This window comes from Acartia tonsa, chromosome 9 (genome assembly GCF_053477335.1).
Source record: "Acartia tonsa isolate MP-2025a chromosome 9, ASM5347733v1, whole genome shotgun sequence".
Lineage (NCBI taxonomy): Eukaryota > Metazoa > Arthropoda > Copepoda > Calanoida > Acartiidae > Acartia > Acartia tonsa.
The window spans coordinates 3,037,977-3,062,452 of NC_137268.1; the positions used below are offsets into that span (position 1 = coordinate 3,037,977).

Here is a 24,476-nt window from a genome sequence, read left to right on the forward strand (position 1 = left end):
TTTTCCAAAGTCCGAGACAACCAAAAGAATAAAATTTATTGTACAATCCCTATATTACTAGCTTTTTTTACAAAGGGGGGGGGGGGATAATGCAACCATCTCGTAATCAGTGAGCAAATGTCACTTAGAATTCGAATCTTGATCTGAAATTTTGCATGAGTAGTCCTTGGTAGGCCTATTTTCCCTAAATTTAACAAAAAGTTGGAAAAGTAACGGCAAACGGCTGGCGGCTCAGCCGTTTAGCCATTTTTAAAAACTATTTTTAAGGCAAATAATCACGAAACCTATCTCCACATAATACTCTTTGCTGTTCAAAAACGTTTTCAAACGGTTCTAGCCGCTAGTTGCTGGTACTAGAAATCTAAAAATGTTTTTTTTGTTTCATTTCACATGATTTAAAGCAAAAATATGTTTCAAAAAGTTGATTCCTACATAATTTATAGCATATTTGCCCTAAAAATAGCCAAAAAAAAACGGATAAACGGCTGAGCCGTTAGCTGTTACTTTTTCAACTTTTTGTTCAATTTAGGAAAAAATAGACCTACCAAGGATTACTCATGCAAAATTTCAGATCGAAATTCGAATTCTAAGTGCCATTTGCTCACTGATTACGAGATGGTTGCATTAAAACCCCTTATAATTTTTTTTCATATAGACCTATATGTTGGTCAACCGACCATCAACACCCCCCCCCCCCCCCCCCAATGTAAATTTAAATTTTTTAATCTTCCTTCCATATGTTATCAATATAGTTTGATTGATTAAACTATATTTGTATTTGATATCAAATAGTTTATAAATTGAAAGTGTCCTCCAATATTTGTATTCAATTTTATCATATGTTTCTTAAATCTAAATAGTTTTATGTATAAATAAATAGAATTATACTAGATTTTTGTCTTTCAATTTCCAGTTTCGAAGCCACTCTGTAATTACAATTATCTCGGACTCTATTTAGTGTAGGTTGTTGACTATGTCCATTTTTTGTGCTTTTCTACTTGGCTTGTGGCTGTATTTATTCTTGTTTTGATACTTTTCTTGAATTTTCCCCCATTTTATACTTCTTTTTTTTTTGCTGTGTGTATGTTGTGATGGCATTCTCCCCCAAAATTGTTATAAACCTTGCAAGAACCTAAACTACACTGTAAAGAAGAACCATATCGGTTTAGCGGTTATAGACACCCTTCGGTACAGACAGACACAAACAAATACAGATCCTGTTACTTTTATATAAGGTTTGTCACATATGCTAAAACACTTGCTTCAAAAAATTGGTTGTTTTGTATGAAGAAATTATATTTAATGCTTTAGATATTTTGTGGTATCCGCCTAGGATAAGTGGCAGACACCAGAGTTCGAAAAGACTACGGCAGTGTGACAGACGTGGACACCTTACTATAGAGAAGCTACGCTTCTCTAACAATCACTAAATAACAAACAGCATCTATTCAGTTGTTCCTTTATTGAAGGTCTAAGAGTTACTAAAGTTATATACAACAAACAATAGCTACACAGATAGGAATAAATAATCATAACATAAAAGCATTATAATACACATACAATAGTCAGTTTGGGCAATAATGATCCCCCATCCCTGGAAAGGGTGGGGGGAATTAACAATGCAGCTTAACCATAATAAAGCTTGTCAGATTCAATCATTAATTTTAGGCATAGGGAGGGGGTCGGCAGACCCCTTCCCCAGGACTCGGGGGAGGGCCTGTGGCCCTTCCCCGAACCCCGGTCAGGGGTGCCATAGGCATGGCTCACGGTTGCCGAATACCACAATTTGACCAAATTTTGTGAAAATAATATGAATGTTAATCTTATTTAGTATTTTAATTAAATAGTACTCTTTTCCTTAAGTGAAATATATTCAATTTTATTCGTAATTTTTTTAAGAAGCATAGTTTCTCTACAAGTAGTTATAAAACCTCTCATAGAACATACCTACCTCTTTACACCTTACATAATGTAATTATTAAATGTTTATAATTTTTTGTCAGAATGGCTTTGAAACCGCTTAATATCCGCTGGATTAGAACCGGTTCTAAGCCATACTGAAAATTATGTCCAGCATTATATTACAGACAATTTTTGGCGAGTATTAAAATATAACATTAATTCCAGCTTTGTTAGCCCGAGACGGCCTTCGGCATTTTGTCACTAACAAGACAGGCTTTAATCTTATATTTTTTATTTTAATATCCGCGGAAAGCTCCAGAACCTTATTAAAACTTTTTATAATTTTCCTCATACTCAGAAAATGCACAGCTATTAATCATAATTGTATATGTCTAACAAGGACAAATATGTCCGCAGCGGAAAATTATGCAGGAAAGAAACAATCCTTTTATAAAAGTAACAGGATGGCAGACTGTCTTTCTGTCTTTGTGTGTGTCTTTTAAACACAATTAATAGCGGGTATGGAATGACAGACGGAAGGACGGAGTAATAGATACACCTTAATCATAGAGTAACTACGTTACTTAGTTTATGCAAAATAATATCTCACAAATTAAGGCAAAATATATATAATTGTATATCTTTATAGCCAATTATCTTTAAATCAAGGACGACATCACCAATAAGAAATAAATAATATAATAATATAGCGAAGCTGTTTGAGCATATATGAAAGATATAGAGAAAAGGGGGACATAAAAAGAATTATAACATTACCCCTCTAAGCATTACTTCCTTTGCAATGCTCAGTTCTAACTTTACAGTGAGTTCATATACAGATAGATAGATAGATAAATACCTTGGGTATATATTTTCTCCACCTTTAATAATCATATCTTTCATTCTACCAACTATCTATCTATTGACAGACAGATAGATATATGGATAGATAGATAGATAGACAAATATATGGATAGATAGACAAACAGATAGACAGACAGATTGGTAGATAGCTAGAGAGACAGACAGATAGATAGATAGATAAATACCTTGGGTAAATATTTTCTCCACCTCTAATAATCATATCTTTCATTCTACCAACTATCTATCTATAGACAGACAGATAGATAGATAGATAAATACCTTGGGTAAATATTTTTTCCACATCTAACAATCATATTTTTCATTCTACAAACTATCTATCTATAGACAGACAGATAGATAGGTAGATAGATAGATAGACAAACAGATATTTAGTTAGATAAATACCTTGGGTAAATATTTTCTCCTCCTCTAATAATCATATCTTTCATTCTTGCAACTATCTATCTATAGACAGACAGATAGATAGATAGATAGATAGATAGACAGATATATGGATAGATAGACAAACAGATTGACAAACAGATAGACAGACAGATTGGTAGATAGCTAGAGAGACAGACAGATAGATAGATAGATAAATACCTTGGGTAAATATTTTCTCCACCTCTAATAATCATATCTTTCATTCTACCAACTATCTATCTATAGACAGACAGATAGATAGATAGATAAATACCTTGGGTAAATATTTTTTCCACATCTAACAATCATATTTTTCATTCTACAAACTATCTATCTATAGACAGACAGATAGATAGGTAGATAGATAGATAGACAAACAGATATTTAGTTAGATAAATACCTTGGGTAAATATTTTCTCCTCCTCTAATAATCATATCTTTCATTCTTGCAACTATCTATCTATAGACAGACAGATAGATAGATAGATAGATAGATAGACAGATATATGGATAGATAGACAAACAGATAGACAAACAGATAGACAGACAGATTGGTAGATAGCTAGAGAGACAGACAGATAGATAGATAGATAAATACCTTGGGTAAATATTTTCTCCACCTCTAATAATCATATCTTTCATTCTACCAACTATCTATCTATAGACAGACAGATAGATAGATAGATAAATACCTTGGGTAAATATTTTTTCCACATCTAACAATCATATTTTTCATTCTACAAACTATCTATCTATAGACAGACAGATAGATAGGTAGATAGATAGATAGATAGATAGACAAACAGATATTTAGTTAGATAAATACCTTGGGTAAATATTTTCTCCTCCTCTAATAATCATATCTTTCATTCTTGCAACTATCTATCTATAGGCAGACAGATAGATAGATAGATAGATAGATAGACAGATATATGGATAGATAGACAAACAGATAGACAAACAGATAGACAGACAGATAGATAGATAGATAGACAGACAGATAGATAGATAGACAAGTACCTTGGGTAAATATTTTCTCCACCTCTAATAATAATATCTTTCATTCTACCAACTATCTATCTATAGAAAGACAGATAGATATATAGATAGACAGACAGACAGAAAGGTAGATAGATAGACAAACAGACTGATAGATAGATAGATAAATACCTTGGGTAAATGTTTTTCCACCTCTAATAATCATATCTTTCATTCTACCAACTATCTATCTATAAACAGACAGATAGATAGATGGATAGATAGACAAACAGATAGATAGATTGATAAATACCTTGGGTAAATATTTTCTCCGCCTCTAATTATCATATCTTTCATTCTACCAACTATCTTACTATAAACAGACAGATAGGTAGATAGATAGACAAACTGACAGATAGATAGATATACAAACAGATAGATAGATAGACAAACAGATAGATAGATAGATAGATAGACAAACTGATAGATAGATAGATAGATAGATAGATAAATACCTTGGGTAAATGTTTTCTCCGCCTCTAATTATCATATCTTTCATTCTACTAACTATCTATCTATAGACAGACAGATGGGTAGATAGATAGACAAACAGATATTTAGATAGATGAATACGAGGAAATACAAACTGTCCCAATTTTGTATAACTTTTGCGGAACAAGTCCCAGTTACGTCATATTTTTCTTTCCCGAAAAAGAGAAGGGGGGAAGAAAATCTCTTCAAAAGAGATGGGGAAAACCCCCTTTTCTCCCATCTCTTTTTTATTCCCCCCTTCCCTTTTTTTTCTTTCCCCCTTCCCTTTTTCGGGAATGAAAAATATGACGTAATGGGAACATGTTCCGCAAAAGTTATACAAAATTGGGACAGTTTGTATTTCCTGGATAAATACCTGGGGTAAATATTTTCTCCACCTCTATTTATCATATCTTTCATTCTTCCAACTATCTATCTATAGACAGACAGATAGATAGACAAACAGATAGATAGACAAATAGATAGATAAATAGATAAATACCTTGGATAAATATTTTTTCCACCTCTAACAATCATATTTTTCATTCTACCAACTATCTATCTATCGACAGATAGATAGATAGATAGATAAACAGATAGATATACAGACAGACAAACGACAGACTGATAGATAGATAAATACCTGGGGTATATATTTTCTCCACCTCTGATAATCATATCTTTCATTCTTCCAACTATCTATCTATGGAAGACAGACAGATAGATAGAGATAGATAGACATACAAACAGATAGATAGATAGATAAATACCTTGGGTAATTAGTTTCTCCACCTCTAATTATCATATCTTTCATTCTACCAACTATCTATCTATAGACAGACAGATAGATAGATAGATAGACAGACAGGTAGATAGATAGATATATAAACATACAGATAGATAGATAGATAAATACCTTGGGTAAATATTTTCTCCACCCCTAATAATCATATCTTTCATTCTACCAACTATATATCTATAGACAGACAGATAGATAGATAGACATATAGATAACAGATAGATAGATAGATAGATAGACATACAGATAGATAGATAGATAAATACCTTGGGTAAATATTTTCTCCACCTCTGATAATCATATCCTTCATTCTACCGACTATTTGTCCGTACCCCTGTCTGTCGATGACTGCTACATCACTGAAATAAAACAAGGATGATTCTATCCAATAGAAATAGTAATTTTTTTTTGTAAAAAGTCAAGTTAAACAGAAAAAAATGTATAAAAGGCAAATTTGTTCAAATTTTTTCGGGAAGAAGGGGGATGTATTTGTTTCTTATTAAATTTTTGTGAAAGGTTTTATTATTTAAACTTAAAAGTAGAATAAAAGGTACTAAAATTTTTAAATTTCAAGAATTATCATATCATACACCAATTTTATTTTTCAGGTTTTTTTTGCTGATGTCGCCGTTTATAACGGTAAATGGCGTTGCTACAGCGGTATGGTTAATTTTAATATTCATGAATTTTTAATAAATAGCACGTACCGTGCTTTATACTACTAGTACCAACCCTTTGATTGTATGACCATTGTCTTAAAGTCATAACTGTACATGGTAATGAATGGCTTCTGTTTTGGGCCAAGGCTTTTCCTCTTAATCTAATTTGGGTCGCATGCTTGACATATCAGAAACAGAAACAACTTTGGTTATGACGCGGTGTGGGCCGAGATTCAAACCTATCGACAACGAGCGGATGCGCTGTATGTTGTACACAGTCGCGGGTTACCTATGATACTCAGGTAATGTCCAGGCTCAAACCCAACACCTCCCCGACCGACAACACTTACCCAGTATGGAACCACCTGGTTCCTTTGATAACCTCGTCTGTCTTCTCTGCATCTCCCCAGTAACCCAACATAGTGGAATAGCCTAGACAAATTATAGGTCAACTGAATTTGAATTGCCGATTGTCTACATAATTTCCACATGCTATCTCAATATTCACCACTTTAGCTAAAAAAGCTTCAAACTTTCAAAAAAATCAAATTTGAAAAATATTTTTTTTTTTTGGGAGGGGAAGTTTGCTAGTAGTAAATATTGAGATAGCACGAGGAAACTATGTACACAATCGGCAACTCAAATTCAGTTGACCAAATTATATCCATATACAAAAGAGATTATAAATTAGATATACAAGTATAATTGTATGAACCTGACAACTACCTGGCCCAAGTGGTTGAGACCCTTTTTGTTTATAGCAAATTGCTTTCTGTTCCTTTGAAGGGACTTCGCTGTGTTTTATATTTCCTCCTTTATGAGCTGATTCCAAAGGCCCAATAAATATAGGTATAGTGTTCCCGCCCTTTGGGCAGAGTTATATAAAACACATGCCACACGCCCCCTCTATTATTTATATGACTAGCAGCTACGCCCCCAGAGGCCTCTAGTGGTACTTTAAATGTTTTTTTAAATTAGTACGATACCTATCTATGTTGCTTTTAAGTCTCTACGATACCTTGCTTTGTTGCGTTCAAGTCTGTTTAGGTAAAAAAAAAAATGATTTTTTTTGTAATTTCTATTGGGAGGGTGGTAGAGCCCAATCGGTTCAGTAGTTATTGAGATCTTTATCCTCAGACAAAAACCTTTACTACTATAGGATAATATATTCATCTATCTATCCTCCAAACCTCTGGTGCATAATTCTCCAGGAACCCCTGCGGGAACTATTTCTCCATTCTCATTCATAACTGCAACCTAAAATATTAAGCACATTATTTTTATTTAATTTCTGCTTTCTTTGGAATAATCAAAATAAAATTACTATTTTTATAAGTCAAAATGGGTTATGGAAAGAAAACGAAGTTGCGTGTTTTATCATATATTCACAGCTTTTGAATTGTCATTTTAGATTAAATGATGTCAATGGTCAATGTCAATGGTTGACCCGCTGGGTTAGAAAGTATACCCCGCAGGGGCTAGAAACAGGAGAAAAGCTATTGTGAATATACGACGAAATCCGCAACATCGTTTTCTTTCCATGATCCGTCATAAGTATTGATAGAAAAGTTTGGACAATATTAATTTGGAACCAACCAATAATTTCAATGAAAGCTTGTGAGCCAAAGAATAAGATGACTTGGTTTATACAATTTTGGGTACAAGTGTAATTTACAATCCCCACCCGCAATCCCTGAATCTACAACAGTTTATTCAACATTTAAAAAGCTATTTATTTTTTGATTCAGCTTAGGTTTTTAGGTTTATTACCTCCGAGGGAGAAAGGGGACATTGTGCTGTTTATTACACTAGTCCCACAATTTTTATACTAAGTTGTTTAATTAAGTTGAGAGTCCAGACATTTCAACCACTAATTGTAATCTACAGAAGGGATAATTTTAAATGTCATCTTTTGGGATGTACATCAATTTATCGTCCTTTGTCTTATCCCTTTAAATCCTTGATTACCTCAACGTGATTTGCCGGATAGCCAATAGTTCCAGTTTTCAAGTCCATGTCATCCGCACAAAACCCCTGAATTTAAAATTAGGGTTGGGCCGGATGTCCGGCCATTTTAATATCCGGCTTGATACCGGATATTGAAACTATCCGGATATCGGATAACCGGCTGATTTCTTATACCGGATATCTGGTTATCCGGCCCAACCCTATCTAAAATATTATTCGGAATAAATTGGAAAAATATTTGATAATATCTACTTATCCACCGCGTAAGATATCTATCAAACTGCCAAGTGGTGGGAAACTCTTCTGTCTGCAAGCAAATCGTTTCTGTTCTTTTATAGGAACTCTCCTGTGTTTATATTGTCGTAGCAAGTAGCTGATTTCAAATACCCATTACAAAATCAAGACAGGTGCTCCGCCCCATGGACAGAGTTATATATAGCTCATAATCCCTCTATTCTTTCTAACTATTTAACTATCTAACTACTCACCTGAAAAGTAACAGGACTAGTTTCAGTCATTCCATAGCAAACAGAAAAATCCTTCATGTTCATCTCAGCAACCACATTCTAAGAATAGAGTTAATTCAGTTTATATTTGCTTTATTTGATTTTTGTAGACAACTAAGTTCCTTTTACTGGGATTAATTCTTTTGCCAAACAATCTACATAAGGTTAATCGTAAATTTGGATCAGTCGGTCAACTGGTTTGAGATATAATTTCTCAAACGAATACACAGGGTGACACGTTAAACCAGTGTTTCGGAGCTGGAGCCGGGAGCCGTGGAGCCGCCATATTTTGCTGGAGCCAGAGCCGGAGCAGTAATTTTTGTTTAAAAATGGCTCCGGCTCCGGACTAGATAAATAGAGAGATTTTTTTTATAAATTTTGATTTGGTAACTCTGTTTTGTCATGTGCAAATGACCTTTTTAAGTTTTTCAAGTCCATTTTATCAAAAAATTAACTTTTAAAACCTTCAAAAGTCAAAAATAAAAAGTGTTTTTTTTTATGGGGAAAAAAATATGTCGAGTTTTTCTTGACTTTAGGTCAGAGCCGGAGACGCCATCAAAATCAAACGGCTCCGAAACGCTGCGTTAAACAATCATAATAAGACTTGAGTTGAAGCTGGAGGAAAAATTGTTTTTCTTGAGATAAAAAGTTCCATTGCATATGTATTGGTACAATGCATGGTAATATAAACCTTAAATTTTTAGATACACTGCATACCATTTTACCTTGCCTGATCTAAAGATCTTTACCCCTTTTACATATTTTTTGCATAGTTTCTCAACAGTCATTACCTCTGTTGCATATTTTTTTTCATAATTCAATACACTTTACCTTGCATAGTGCTTTAGGGCAAGGGGCACCAGCCATAAGACCTGTCTCTACACAACTAGGAAAGGATAAATTTCAATAAGAAAAAAATAAAGATTATTTACCTTACAAAGTTCCTTGGGGCATGGGGCACCCGCCATTATTCCAGTTTCTACATGACTAAAACAATAATGCTTATTTATTGTCGTATTATATCCAGCTTTCCGCGGCTACTAAAATATTATTAAGATTTTTTATTCCCGAGTGGCCGAAGGCATGGTCTAACAAAACTAGTGGAATTTTAGGATTTTTATTTTATTTTTGTGAAGTAATTGTTTGCAATAAGATGCTATACTTTTTTTAAGTAAGGCTGAGAAATGCTTCTAATCCAGCAGACATTAATCGGTTTGGAAGCCATGCCGGAAAATATATTAGGGCTAGGCAGCACAAAAGCCCAAAGTCCAAAAACAGACAACTACCTTTTTCATTTTTCAAAGACCTCTTTCGTCTGCTTCTAAATTATTTTCTGCTACTTGGCTTTGATAATATTAGTAGGGTTGGGCCGGATATTTTTTTGGCCGGATACCGGTTATCCGGCTGATTTAAAATGCCGGATATCCGGTATCCGGCCGGATAACCGGCCAACGCCGGATATTCGGCAAATATCCGGTTATCCGGCCAAATTGCCGGATAACCGGCCAAATTACTACATATTAAAGTATCAAAAAAGGATATAGTCCCTTTCGTGGCAACGCCCCTTAAGGGGCGATTCATTGTATTTTTAATATTGCTTTTAATAGGTTATTTTAGGTTATATTTGGTTAGGTGATTGCCCCGCAGGGTTAGGCAATTGGCCCCGCAAGGTTAGAGTCCCCTGCGAGGGGCTAGAAATAGGAGGAAAGCTACTGTGAAAATACGAATAATCGCTCCTTAAGGGGCGTTAACACGAAAGGGACTATCCAGAAAAATAACTTAAAACCTTACAACGACTTTTTTATAAAAATTAAACAGCCTAAAACCACTCTAGTACCTATAAGAAGCTTTACTCTAAAGGAGAACCATATCGGTTCAGCGGTTAGCAAGATCCTTCGCTACAGACAAAAAAGCTTACTTCTTTATATAATAGGATAAAATTAAGGTTAAACCTAGCAAAGAAATCTAATTAACTATTACTACCCTCAATCTGTAATATCAACCCCTAATCGTTGGAGGATGGGCGGGGAGGTGGCGTTGAATGCCTGCCCCCCCCCCCCTCCCCCTCTGTTTTTTTCTATCCCATTTTCTGTGTATAAAAGGTAAAGGGCTATAACTGAGTGACTTTTGAAATATGGGTATGACACATAACTGAGAGTTGAAATTTTTTTAATACCTCCTTCCTGGCGGGCACAGGATGCCAGCAAATCTGGTAAGGTCATTCAGGTAAAAAGTAAAAATATTTTTTTACTTAAACAAAGCATTTCATGTTATCTAATACTAAAATTATCCTATAGTCGTACATCCTCATATGTAATGTAGGTGTTCAAGTCGATTTCAGGTTCCAGGTATAATCCTGCAAGTTCTGAACCTCCAGGTCTCCAGAAATCTTTAAACGGTTCCTGTGACCGCAAATTTTTACTTGAAGATTTCAAATTTTTTTATATATCTTCATGACATATTACAATTTCATAAAATCCGTTGCCGTTTACCTGCCAACCGTCGGTTTGCGGCTGGCAGCTGCCAAGTACTGCTGCCACCGCCAAAACTTATGTTTTGAGATTTCTAATATAAAACTTACATAAAGATAAACATATTCAGAAAAAATCGTTCTTCTAGCTTCAATAATAAGAAAATTACAGCCATTTAAGATTAAAAAAAACAGAGATTTTTGTTGTAAAATATAAAAGATTATATTGCCGGATATCCGGCCGGATAGTTTCAATATCCGGTATCCGGCCGGTTATTGAAAATAGCCGGATATCCGGCCCAACCCTAAATATTAGTAACACCATTAGTTTATTTTCAATGACCCAATAGGAAGGTTGCATAAGACGGTGAATTTCACATATTCATTCAGACATTACATATTGTTTGAGCATGCTTACTCATTTCAGATGTCAATGTTATTAAAAATATAGTTATTACTCTATGCTTTTTTTTGTTAAGTATGCCATTTAACAATATAATTAAAACTAGGCCACCTTATTATAAATATTCAAATAAGAAAGAAACTACTCTACAAATATAGTTATAAAATAACCTGTAATCAGGCTTGAGTTGTCTATAGCTAGCCAACATATCAACAAACATGGTAGGGGTTCCATAGATACTTGTACATTTCTCTGTTTCTATAGCCTGTAATATTAATTTGTTATGAGAAACAAACATGGTGGGGGTTCCATAGATACTTGTACATTTCTCTGTTGCTATAGCCTGTAATATTAATTTGTTATGAGAAACAAACATGGTGGGGGTTCCATAGATACTTGTACATTTCTCTGTTGCTATAGCCTGTAATATTAATTTGTTATGAGAAACAAACATGGTGGGGGTTCCATAGATACTTGTACATTTCTCTGTTGCTATAGCCTGTAATATTCATTTGTTATGAGAAACAAACATGGTGGGGGTTCCATAGATACTTGTACATTTCTCTGTTGCTATAGCCTGTAATATTCATTAGTTATGAGAAACAATCATGGTGGGGGTTCCATAGATACTTGTACATTTCTCTGTTGCTATAGCCTGTAATATTCATTTGTTATGGTGGGAGTTCCATAGATACTTGTACATTTCTCTGCTGCTATAGCCTATAATATTCATTAGTTATGAGAAACAAACATGGTGGGGGTTCCATAGATACTTGTACATTTCTCTGTTGCTATAGCCTATAATATTCATTAGTTATGGTGGGGGTTCCATAGATACTTGTACATTTCTCTGTTGCTATAGCCTATAATATTAATTTGTTATGGTGGGGGTTCCATAGATACTTGTACATTTCTCTGTTGCTATAGCCTATAATATTTATTAGTTATGAGAAACAAACATGGTGGGGGTTCCATAGATACTTGTACATTTCTCTGTTTCTATAGCCTGTAATATTCATTAGTTATGGTGGGGGTTCCATAGATACTTGTACATTTCTCTGTTGCTATAGCCTATAATATTCATTAGTTATAAGAAACAATCATGGTGGGGGTTCCATAGATACTTGTACATTTCTCTGTTGCTATAGCCTGTAATATTCATTAGTTATGGTGGGAGTTCCATAGATACTTGTACATTTCTCTGTTGCTATAGCCTGTAATATTCATTAGTTATGGTGGGGGTTACATAGATACTTGTACATTTCTCTGTTGCTATAGCCTGTAATATTCATTAGTTATGAGAAACAAACATGGTGGGGGTTCCATAGATACTTGTACATTTCTCTGTTGCTATAGCCTATAATATTCATTAGTTATGGGGGGGGTTCCATAGATACTTGTACATTTCTCTGTTGCTATAGCCTGTAATATTCATTAGTTATGGTGGGAGTTCCATAGATACTTGTACATTTCTCTGTTGCTATAGCCTGTAATATTCATTAGTTATGGTGGGGGTTACATAGATACTTGTACATTTCTCTGTTGCTATAGCCTATAATATTCATTAGTTATGGTGGGGGTTCCATAGATACTTGTACATTTCTCTGTTGCTATAGCCTGTAATATTCATTAGTTATGAGAAACAATCATGGTGGGGGTTCCATAGATACTTGTACATTTCTCTGTTGCTATAGCCTATAATATTCATTAGTTATGGTGGGAGTTCCATAGATACTTGTACATTTCTCTGTTGCTATAGCCTGTAATATTCATTAGTTATGAGAAACAATCATGGTGGGGGTTCCATAGATACTTGTACATTTCTCTGTTGCTATAGCCTGTAATATTCATTAGTTATGGTGGGGGTTCCATAGATACTTGTACATTTCTCTGTTGCTATAGCCTGTAATATTCATTAGTTATGAGAAACAATCATGGTGGGGGTTCCATAGATACTTGTACATTTCTCTGTTGCTATAGCCTATAATATTCATTAGTTATGGTGGGAGTTCCATAGATACTTGTACATTTCTCTGTTGCTATAGCCTGTAATATTCATTAGTTATGAGAAACAAACATGGTGGGGGTTCCATAGATACTTGTACATTTCTCTGTTGCTATAGCCTATAATATTAATTTGTTATGAGAAACAAACATGGTGGGGGTTCCATAGATACTTGTACATTTCTCTGCTGCTATGGCCTGTAATATTTATTTGTTATGGTGGGGGTTCCATAGATACTTGTACATTTCTCTGTTGCTATAGCCTATAATATTAATTTGTTATGAGAAACAAACATGGTGGGGGTTCCATAGATACTTGTACATTTCTCTGTTGCTATAGCCTATAATATTAATTAGTTATGGTGGGGGTTCCATAGATACTTGTACATTTCTCTGCTGCTATAGCCTATAATATTAATTTGTTATGAGAAACAAACATGGTGGGGGTTCCATAGATACTTGTACATTTCTCTGTTGCTATAGCCTGTAATATTCATTAGTTATGAGAAACAAACATGGTGGGGGTTCCATAGATACTTGTACATTTCTCTGTTGCTATAGCCTATAATATTCATTAGTTATGAGAAACAATCATGGTGGGGGTTCCATAGATACTTGTACATTTCTCTGTTGCTATAGCCTATAATATTCATTAGTTATGGTGGGGGTTCCATACATACTTGTACATTTCTCTGTTGCTATAGCCTGTAATATTCATTTGTTATGAGAAACAAACATGGTGGGGGTTCCATAGATACTTGTACATTTCTCTGTTGCTATAGCCTATAATATTAATTTGTTATGAGAAACAAACATGGTGGGGGTTCCATAGATACTTGTACATTTCTCTGTTGCTATAGCCTATAATATTCATTTGTTATGAGAAACAAACATGGTGGGGGTTCCATAGATACTTGTACATTTCTCTGTTGCTATAGCCTATAATATTAATTAGTTATGGTGGGGGTTCCATAGATACTTGTACATTTCTCTGCTGCTATAGCCTATAATATTAATTTGTTATGAGAAACAAACATGGTGGGGGTTCCATAGATACTTGTACATTTCTCTGTTGCTATAGCCTGTAATATTCATTAGTTATGAGAAACAAACATGGTGGGGGTTCCATAGATACTTGTACATTTCTCTGTTGCTATAGCCTATAATATTCATTAGTTATGAGAAACAATCATGGTGGGGGTTCCATAGATACTTGTACATTTCTCTGTTGCTATAGCCTATAATATTCATTAGTTATGAGAAACAAACATGGTGGGGGTTCCATAGATACTTGTACATTTCTCTGTTGCTATAGCCTATAATATTCATTTGTTATGAGAAACAAACATGGCGGGGGTTCCATAGATACTTGTACATTTCTCTGTTGCTATAGCCTATAATATTCATTAGTTATGAGAAACAAACATGGGGGGGGGTTCCATAGATACTTGTACATTTCTCTGTTGCTATAGCCTATAATATTCATTAGTTATGAGAAACAAACATGGTGGGGGTTCCATAGATACTTGTACATTTCTCTGTTGCTATAGCCTGTAATATTCATTAGTTATGAGAAACAAACATGGCGGGGGTTCCATAGATACTTGTACATTTCTCTGTTGCTATAGCCTGTAATATTCATTAGTTATTAGAAACAAACATGGCGGGGGTTCCATAGATACTTGTACATTTCTCTGTTGCTATAGCCTGTAATATTTATTTGTTATGGTGGGGGTTCCATAGATACTTGTACATTTCTCTGTTGCTATAGCCTATAATATTAATTTGTTATGAGAAACCAACATGGTGGGGGTTCCATAGATACTTGTACATTTCTCTGCTGCTATGGCCTGTAATATTTTTATGTTAGTATAAAAAGCAGATTGTTTGAGAATCGATATACAATTACTTGGATGTTGCACCAGAGTGTCATTTACTCTAATAAAGTGATACTTGCAGCCGGCTAAAATAACGATACCTATTACCCACCCCCAATCACCAATCTCCATGACCTTTATCTCTTATTGAATGAACGAACTGACCAATAAATGAGGTTCATAATAGCAATTTGCCCCTGTCAATTTATCCACGTATTCTATATTCATTCTTTTGAGAGATAAGTCGAAAGACATTATTGTTTTGTTGACTATAGTGATCTTATGGATAGGAGGAGAAGTATTTTATAATTAAGCACCCCCACCCTATTTTAAAAAAATTATTGAAAATAAAGGAAAGTGACCGAGTCTTCGGGGCATATACCTGCGATGCCCTAACCCTGCCGGGCTACCCTTTACCCTATGTATCCTAACCTAACTTAAACTAAAAAACCGATAAACTAACCCTTCCATATTCCCTTTTTCATAAAAAAACGTTGAGAGTTTCCGAGCTCGACTAGGCACTTTGAGGAAACCACCAACTTATGTAATTTTCGACGCCCCCTTGAAGCCTCTTGGGGCACTTGTGGTAAGGAGGTGGGGGAGGAAAAAGACCATCCACATTCAATTTTAGATTTAAAACAAAAAGTTAAAAACAGCTCTTTTTTTGAGTAAAGAAGGCCAATTTTTTAGGGGTTATTTATCTTGGGAGTGTCAAACCCTCCCCAAAACCACTGAAAAGCTACACTGTAAAGAAGATCCATATCGGTTCAGCAGTTAGCGAGATCCTTTGGTATAGACGGATAGAGATTATGTTAACCAACCTGAGCACATGCCAAACCATTGAAACTAGGGGCAGGGTAAACATTGGTTGCTCCATGAAGGATTCCACTAAAAACATAGATTTTAGGATTGAGCTAAATTTAAGTGAAAATATGGTTTTGCTATAGATAATCTTTAAAGAATATTATTGGAAGATTTTTTTATATATTTTTTAATAGAGAAGCTACCCTATAAGTTACTATCCCGTCTGTGTGGCGCTATGGAGAAAATATGCTGATATTGGCTGCTACTTAATATATGTAGATTAAGATATATAAGTTTTCCGGAATTTTAATGTTAGGGGGAGATTTGAAATCTGCATCAAATTTTAAGGATTTTTTATAAAATTCGTTTTTTGTATAATTCTTTATTTAAAAGCGGAAATGCATTTTAAGTTAATTAATTTTGACCAATAGGATAGGTGGATTTTAAACTACCTGCGCTCTAATTGGTTGAATGATTTACGCCATCCAATCAGAGCGCAGATTTTTTAAATCCACCAATCACAGATGCCAAAATTAATTAACTTAAATTGCATTTCTCTCCCTAACTTTAAAATTCCGGAAAACTTATATATCTTAATGTAGATGGCTAATTTTGTATGAAGATCCCTTTTTTTAAAAGAGCATCTAGTATACAATTTATATGGTCTGTCGGTCACTCTGTCATGCAAAAAGATATGAATGGATATAAAGGTTGTGTGATTATTTTTTTCATATCCTTCTTTCTCTGTCTGTTTATGAACACGGAAAATCTGCTCTATAACATAACTTTACACATTTGTTCCTATTTTTTAGGGGGGGGGGGGGGGGTCGTTACTTATAAACTGTTGTCATCATTGTTATACTAAAGATAGATAATAAAGTTATAAGTAGTATAAGTTACCATAAAGTGCCAGCAACATTACCAAAGCAGTGGTACAGCGGTACTGATACACAGATCCTGTGGGGCTAAAATAGATAGGATAGGTTAAATCAGGGCTTGGCAGCCGCTCGTCAGCCACCAGAAGGCCTTAGGCAAATCCACTTATTCTGATTACAAAAGTCTAAACCTGACCCAAATATGGCAATCTCTCTTTTAATTTTTTTCTCAAAACATCTAATTAGGTTTAAATTTGAGGTCTAGTCGCGTCTGACGCGTGGCTTTCGAGCTTTGGGTTTAGTAGTTGTTAAATCGAAACCAATAGATTTAAAAATGAAAAAAAATAGAAATAAAAAATGCGATACAAAAGCAATGTTGTTTAGATTTTTGTGTAAAAGATTTGTGAATGCTGTTTGGAGGAGGAGGGGGGGGGGTAGTTTTAACACTGTAAAAGAATGATAAAGGGAAGAAAGTAAAAAAGAACAGTAAATTAACAGAAGTAAATGAAGTAAAGGGAATAAGAGGGCTATAAGAAAACATAACAAAGCATGTTTTAAGCATTACCATAGACAGGCAGACTTGAATGATTAATAGAATAACCTTGCTTTTGAAATGTTATTCGGAATGTGATTTTGTTTGGGGTTGGGCCGGATATCTGGCCAACGTTCGATATCCGGCAAATTACCGGATATCCAGCGTCAAAAATCAGCCGGATATCCTGTAACCGGATAGTTTTAATATCCAGTATTCGGCCGGATATTGAAAATAGCCGGATAACCGGCCAAACCGGATATCTGGCCCAACTCTGATTTTGTTGTTACCTTTGTATTATACCCAATCCTGTAGCCAATATTGAAGGCATTGTTCACCAAATATATTTTTTATTAGGTTTTGGCCGAATATTGAAAATAGGCCGATATCCGGCAAATTACCAGTTATCCGGCTGGATATCCGGCCAAACCCTATTTTTTTACCTTTGTATTATACCCAATCCTGTAGCCAATATTGAAGGCATTATTCACCAGGTTGTGATGGGATAGGGTCACTCCTTTAGGGTTTCCTAAAATAATATTTATGGTAGCTGTATTCTTTGTTACATACTAGCGGCTACGCCCCTAGAGGCCTCTAGTGGTACTGTAAATGTCTGTTTTTATTATTTCAAATTTGTCTATATTGCGTGTAAGTCTCTATGTAAAAGAGAGAATATTTAAAATTTTTCGATTTTTTTTGTGTTTTCTCCTGGGAAGATGATGGTACCCTCCCCTAAAATAGTTAAAAACCTTTCCGGGACCTATGGGAAACTACCTTGCAGAGGAGAAGCCGATCGGTTCAGCAATTAGCGAGATCCTTCGGTACAGACAAACAAACAAACAGACATCCTGTTGCTTTATTATAAAGATTAATGTAGCTGTCTATAGTTTCCTAGCAAAATAGGGATAGATGTCACCGCTTTTGGCCTACCTAATCTATTAACGTCATTGTAGAGGGAAAGAGAAAGGGAAGGGGGGACGAAACCCCCTAGAAAGAAGATGGGGTATAGGGCATTTCCTGAGTTTAAGAGAATAGGTAGGCCCAAAAGCAGTGACATCTATCCCCATTTTGCTAGGGCACTATAGACAGCTACATTAATATGTAACAAAGATGATAACGTCAAATAGTAACGAGGCTTTTTGAAATATAAGCAAAATAAACAGTCAAACATTCAGTGTATACTTTAAGTATAAGTCAGTTTAGAAGGTTTCAGTGAAGGGTTAGTGAAGGGAGGGAGAAGAAAAGAAACTAAAAGTGAAGGGTATTTGATGGGAAGGGTAGAAAAAGGTATGGGTTACGTTTTGGGGGAGTATTAGAATTATCTGACTTCTAAAAGTAAATAATCAGCATCCTATCAACATTAATAGCGGCCAGACAGATGTGATCACATACAGAGTAGCTTTGCTACTAAAAATTGTCATTTATAAGACATCTAACTTTCTATGTATTCTTAATTTCTTTATTTTATTATCTGCAAGGAACTGTATATGCAAAGAAATGGCATTGACAATGAATCTTTCTGCATTCAACAACATTTTATGCTTTTTATACAACAGCTTATAAAGTTTTGAAAAGTAGCAAATAAACTATGAGTTCTTTATTGTAATGTAAATGTGTGAAAAATCTTTTATTATTTCTAAATTTATAGATGATCTTTGATTTAAGAAAAAATCTTGAGATATATGTGACAAATAAACCCAATGAGCTATTAGAGTAATTTTGAACTTAGCAAAGCATTTGAGTACTTTACAATGTTCTGATTTTTTAAGCTAAAACAATTTTTTTTCTGAAAATGTTTATCTATATGTAAATTTATATTTGCAGCTGCTGCTGGGAAAACAGCGGCGAATTTAAATTAAATTGCGGTCACAGGAGCCTTTTAAAGATTTCTGGAGACCTGGAGAATCAGGACCTGAAGGATTATACCTGGAACCTATAATTGACTTGAAAACCTATATTTCATATGAAGATTTACTGCTATAGGATATTTTAGTATTTTGGTAATATAAAATGCTTTGTTTAAGTCAAAATAATATTTTGGATGTTTACATGGATAACCCTGCCAGGTTTGCTGGCATCCTGTGCCCGCCAGGATGAAGAAATTCAAAAAAAAAATTAACTCTCAGTTATGTCTCATACCCATATTTAAAAGATCATTCACAAAAAAAAGAGCTAAAAAAAACGGAGGGGAGCTATTCCAACCATAAAGGGTTAAGAATTGGGGGGAGTGTTAACCCATTAACGTACGTGAATTAATTACATCATTAAACACTTTTAAAAACATCACAATATTTACGTTTGTGTTATGTTTGAAAAAAGGTTTTAAAAATTGTTACTTGGCTAATTATGGATATAACTATCATTGCTGTTTTGAGAAAACACTACTCTAGTATCTGCGACTTTGATACTATTTACTTCTTTATAAAGACCTTATATGTTGTATACATAGAAACAAGGATGACAACATCCATAAAAGCAAAGCACTGAAATGGTATGACAAACGGTCATTAACACTTGTATAGGGTCAGAACTGAATAATCAGAATATAAATGTATAAGAGTCGAACCAAAATTGTAAGTAAATTTGTTGAAAAACTGCTTGATATAGAATGATGTTTATGGACATACTTACATTTTTAGGACTTTATTATAGAATTGCTTTGCTTATAATATTGTACTTTGTTTTCCCAGGAATCAATATACTAAAAATCAGATCAATCGGATAATTAGATCACATAAAAATTTGTTATGAAAAAAATATAAATTCAACATGTTTAAAAATTGACGTACGGACATTCTAGTAATGATTATAGAGTTGCTGCGCTTACTAAATTGTAACTAACTACTACAGGAATCACCATGCAAAGTTTAGAATCGATAGGACAATTCTAACATGCCTAAATTAACGGAAAAAGCTATCCGGACGGACGGACCGACCCTAATTATAGAAAAGCTTCGCTTTTAAAAATGCAGCAGAGAGAGAGGAATCACAATTTAAACCTTTCTATATACTCTTGTAAGGGCATTAAATAGGCAGGCATTCTTAATCTTAACAGTAGAAGATGTAATGGAATTATATTAGAGTCCTCAATTCCAAGTTTTTCTCTTTAACTTGAAATTACAATGGTTTTTAAATGATCACATTCGTTAGCTTAAAAAATGTGGGCTCTTTTATTCAATATTAATTAGTTGATATACATAAACAATCAAAGTTCAAACTATTCGACTAACTACAAGTTTAACTAAATTAAATCTACAAAAGGTTTTTTTTGTTCAACATAATTGGATGTACATCAAATGGTTACGGTCATGATCTAAGTATGTATGGTTAGGTTTAAGCTAAGTATACATACACAATTTTATCTTTTAATTTAAGTAAGAAATATTATTACAATGAAAAAGATTTGTGATAGCTCTAACGCATTTTTTACTCCTATCTCTTAGAATCTATAAGAAATTCAAGGTGAGAAAATTAGGGAAATGTTATTTTCTCGGCTGCTATCACTGATAAACGTATAAAAATATTGGGTCGAGAATCTAGATACTCTTCTAAAAAAATTCTATTATATGATAATTCTTGTGAAAGTTTAAAAATAATGAACATTAAAGAAATTCAGAGAAAACGTATAAATTGGCTATTTGACAGTTGTTCATGTTTTGAGTGTTCACATACAGGAATCTAAAGGGATAAGACAATGGCCGAGAAATTGAGGTACATCCCCAAAGATGATACAAAAAATTACCCCTACTTTAGATTACAATTATCTATAATACAAAGTAGAACGATGTCTGTCTGTCCGTCTGTCCGTCTGTCTGTCCGTCTGAAGCTTAAGATCTCAGTAACCGCTGAACCGATTGGGCTCTACTTTTCAGGGATTATACCTACTGGTCCTGTGATGGTTTTAAGCTATTTTCTTGGGGTGGGGACACCCCCAACCCCCTAAAAAACAAAAAAAAACACCCCCAATTTTTTTTTTTTTTTTGCAGGAGATTTCCTTTGTCCTTCTTATTTTTCTTTTTACGAATTTCACCTTAACTTTTTTTATTATCTCTTGGGGCAAAGCCCCTAGAGGCTAGGGGCGAAGCCGCTAGTTTGTAATAAAACAACTAATCAAATTCAACACAGGTCCCAAAATTTGTTAAGCTAACTAATAAAAAACGGAATTATAAAACTTTTGGGGACTAGTGTAATAAACAGTCCGATGTCCCCTCCCTCCCTGGTTCAAATTTCATTGTGATGTTACTCATAGATATTTTTAAACTTTTTTTTAATGAAAGTATAAAAGGACAGTCTTACAGATAAATACCTGTTGTTCCAGAAGTAAACTGGATATTGGCAGGACTGTCCATTTGAATTTTGCTGCTCAGTGACTCCATCTAAACAAAAACCTACTTTCCACATACATCAAAATTAATTTACTTTTACTAGATAACTTTGAATTTGGAGCGAAGCTACTGTATATTTCACTTTGTCTGTCCGTCCGTCAGTCAGTCTTCAACGCGATGAGCTGAAATTTTCAGTGAAAATTCATATGCATATAGTACATTAATTGTTTTTTTGTTTGTCTGTTCAAAACACATAAGCCTTTTTTCTAAATAAGATTTCATTATTTTCTTATAGTTTAACATATTCTTTCTTTTTCTTTTTTATGTTAGAAACCTAACATAAATCACATTGCTCGATTGCCCATCCCATGATTTTGTTTTGCTTCGCTGTTGTCATCCTTGTTTTTATTGTACCTGGGCAAAATCTGTGGAGCAACTAGCTGTTGACACGTATTGAAAACTCTTGTTTTTTTTAGTTTACCTGGGCAAAATCTAAGGAGCCACCAGCTGTTAACACATTTGGAAAACTTTAGTTTTGTTTTAGTTTACCTGGGCATAATCTGTGGAGCCAACAGCTGTTGACACAACTTGAAAACTCTTGTTTTTGTAGTTTACCTGGGCAAAATCTGTGGAGCCACCAGCTGTTTACACAACTTGAAAACTCTTGTTTTTTTAGTTTACCTAGGCAAAATCTTAGGAGCCACCAGCTGTCAACACATTTCTCTTGTCTTTTAGTTTACCTGGGTTGCATATGTGAATCCAGCAGCTGTTAACACATCTTGATAACTCCTGTTTCTTTAGTTTAGCTGACCAAAAATACTTGTGGAGCAAGCATCTGTTAACACATCTTAAAAAATCTTTTTTTTAGTTTACCTGGTTTAAATCTGTGGATCCAGCAGCTGTTAACACATCTTTAAAACTCCTGTTTTTTTAGTTTACCTATGCAAAATCTGTAGAGCCACCAGCTGTTAACACATCTTGTTTTTTTTAGTTTACCTGGGCAAAATCTTTGGAGCCACCAGCTGTCAACACATCTTGAAAACGATAGGATCCACTATAATCAAAACATTAATTAGGGGAAAATTTGCATAACGTTTTTGAATTTTAATAATATAATTCAAATCTATTTTTTTATTATTTATTAAGTAAATTATTTTTTACCTTTTATGATTTTCTGACATTATTATAACATGTTCTAGACTGGGCACCTAGAAAAATAAATGAATTTCTAGGTCTACTCTTTTATGAAATTGATAGTAATATTTATTATCATTTATTTTAACATCCCCTGGCAGCTTGAATCAAGAATCTTCCTTTTTTATTGTTAACCATTTAACAATAAATTATATATTTATTGTGTATCTATCTTATCCATTTTTTTATTAATCTATTCATCTATTCACCTCTTTACTCTTAAGTTGTCCATGTTTGCAGGTGTTCAATTCTGGAGCTTCATAGCTGTTTATCTGTCCAAATTATCTATTTGTTCAAATATCTATCAATCTATCTATTCATCCATCTATTAAATTCTTTACTTTTAAGTTGACCAGGTTTGCAGGTGTCCAATTCTGGAGCTTCATAGATGTTTATCTGTCCAAATTATCTATTTGTTCAAATATCTATCTATCTATCTATCTATCTATTCACCTCTTTACTTCTAAGTTGTCCAGGTTTGCAGGTGTCTAATTCTGGAGCTTAATAGCTGTTTATCTGTCCAAATTATCTATTTGTTCAAATATCTATCAATCTATCTATTCATCCATCTATTAAATTCTTTACTCTTAAGTTGACCAGGTTTGCAGGTGTCCAATTCTGGAGCTTCATAGATGTTTATCTGTCCAAATTATCTATTTGTTTAAATATCTATAAATCTATCTATCTATCTATTCACCTCTTTACTCCTAAGTTGTCCATCCAGGTTTGCAGGTGTCTAATTCTGGAGCTTCATAGCTGTTTATCTGTACAAATTATCTATTTGTTCAAATATCTATCAATCTATCTATCTATTCACCTCTTTACTCTTAAGTTGTCCAGGTTTGCAGGTGTTCAATTCTGGAGCTTCATAGCTGTTTATGTGTCCATATTATCTATTTGTTCAAATATCTATCAATCTATCTATCTATTCATCTATTTACTCTTAAGTTGGCCAGGTTTGCAGGTTTCCAATTATGGAGCTTCATAGATGCTTATCTGTCCAAATTATCTATTTGTTCAAATATCTATCAATCTATCTATCTATTCACCTCTTTACTCTTAAGTTGTCCAGGTTTGCAGGTGTCTAATTCTGGAGCGATGGACAACAAGATTTCATGGTAGTCCTAAAAAATTAAAACTTTTGTAACTCTTTTTATCTTTTTGCAAGACACATATTTTTGAGGAGATGATATCTTTTATTGGAGGATATACCCTCCCCCAAAATAGTTAAAAACCTTTACTGGACCTATGAGAAGCTAATCTGTAAAGGATACTGTATTTGTTCAGCGGTTTAAGAGATCCTTCGCTACAGACAAAACAAGCTCACTACTTTATGAAATACTAGCGGCTTCGTCCCTAGCA

The 24,476-nt window shown here is 34.1% G+C and overlaps 1 protein-coding gene across 4 annotated transcripts in view; it reads right to left on the reverse strand.

Annotated features, from left to right (window-relative positions):
- The window catches only part of LOC145328014 (medium-chain acyl-CoA ligase ACSF2, mitochondrial-like), a 40,523-nt gene that overhangs the window by 7,676 nt on the left and 8,371 nt on the right, over positions 1–24,476 (reverse strand). Inside the window, exons 8-22 of one of the 4 annotated variants that reach the window (XM_080171550.1) lie at positions 24,164–24,238; positions 23,082–23,128; positions 22,917–22,974; positions 21,902–21,971; positions 18,039–18,124; positions 17,089–17,153; positions 16,206–16,272; positions 11,674–11,768; positions 9,462–9,516; positions 8,613–8,690; positions 8,125–8,190; positions 7,347–7,413; positions 6,507–6,588; positions 5,786–5,856; positions 2,762–2,783 (exon numbers count right to left, since the gene is read on the reverse strand). In XM_080171550.1, the coding sequence (XP_080027676.1) occupies positions 2,762–2,783; positions 5,786–5,856; positions 6,507–6,588; positions 7,347–7,413; positions 8,125–8,190; positions 8,613–8,690; positions 9,462–9,516; positions 11,674–11,768; positions 16,206–16,272; positions 17,089–17,153; positions 18,039–18,124; positions 21,902–21,971; positions 22,917–22,974; positions 23,082–23,128; positions 24,164–24,238 (1,004 nt within the window). Of the gene's footprint in view, positions 1–2,761; positions 2,784–3,589; positions 3,612–5,763; positions 5,857–6,506; positions 6,589–7,346; positions 7,414–8,124; positions 8,191–8,612; positions 8,691–9,461; positions 9,517–9,562; positions 9,618–11,673; positions 11,769–16,205; positions 16,273–17,088; positions 17,154–18,038; positions 18,125–21,901; positions 21,972–22,916; positions 22,975–23,081; positions 23,129–24,163; positions 24,239–24,476 lie in introns of all 4 variants that reach the window. The other 3 variants (XM_080171549.1, XM_080171547.1, XM_080171548.1) reach the window with 3 other exon arrangements.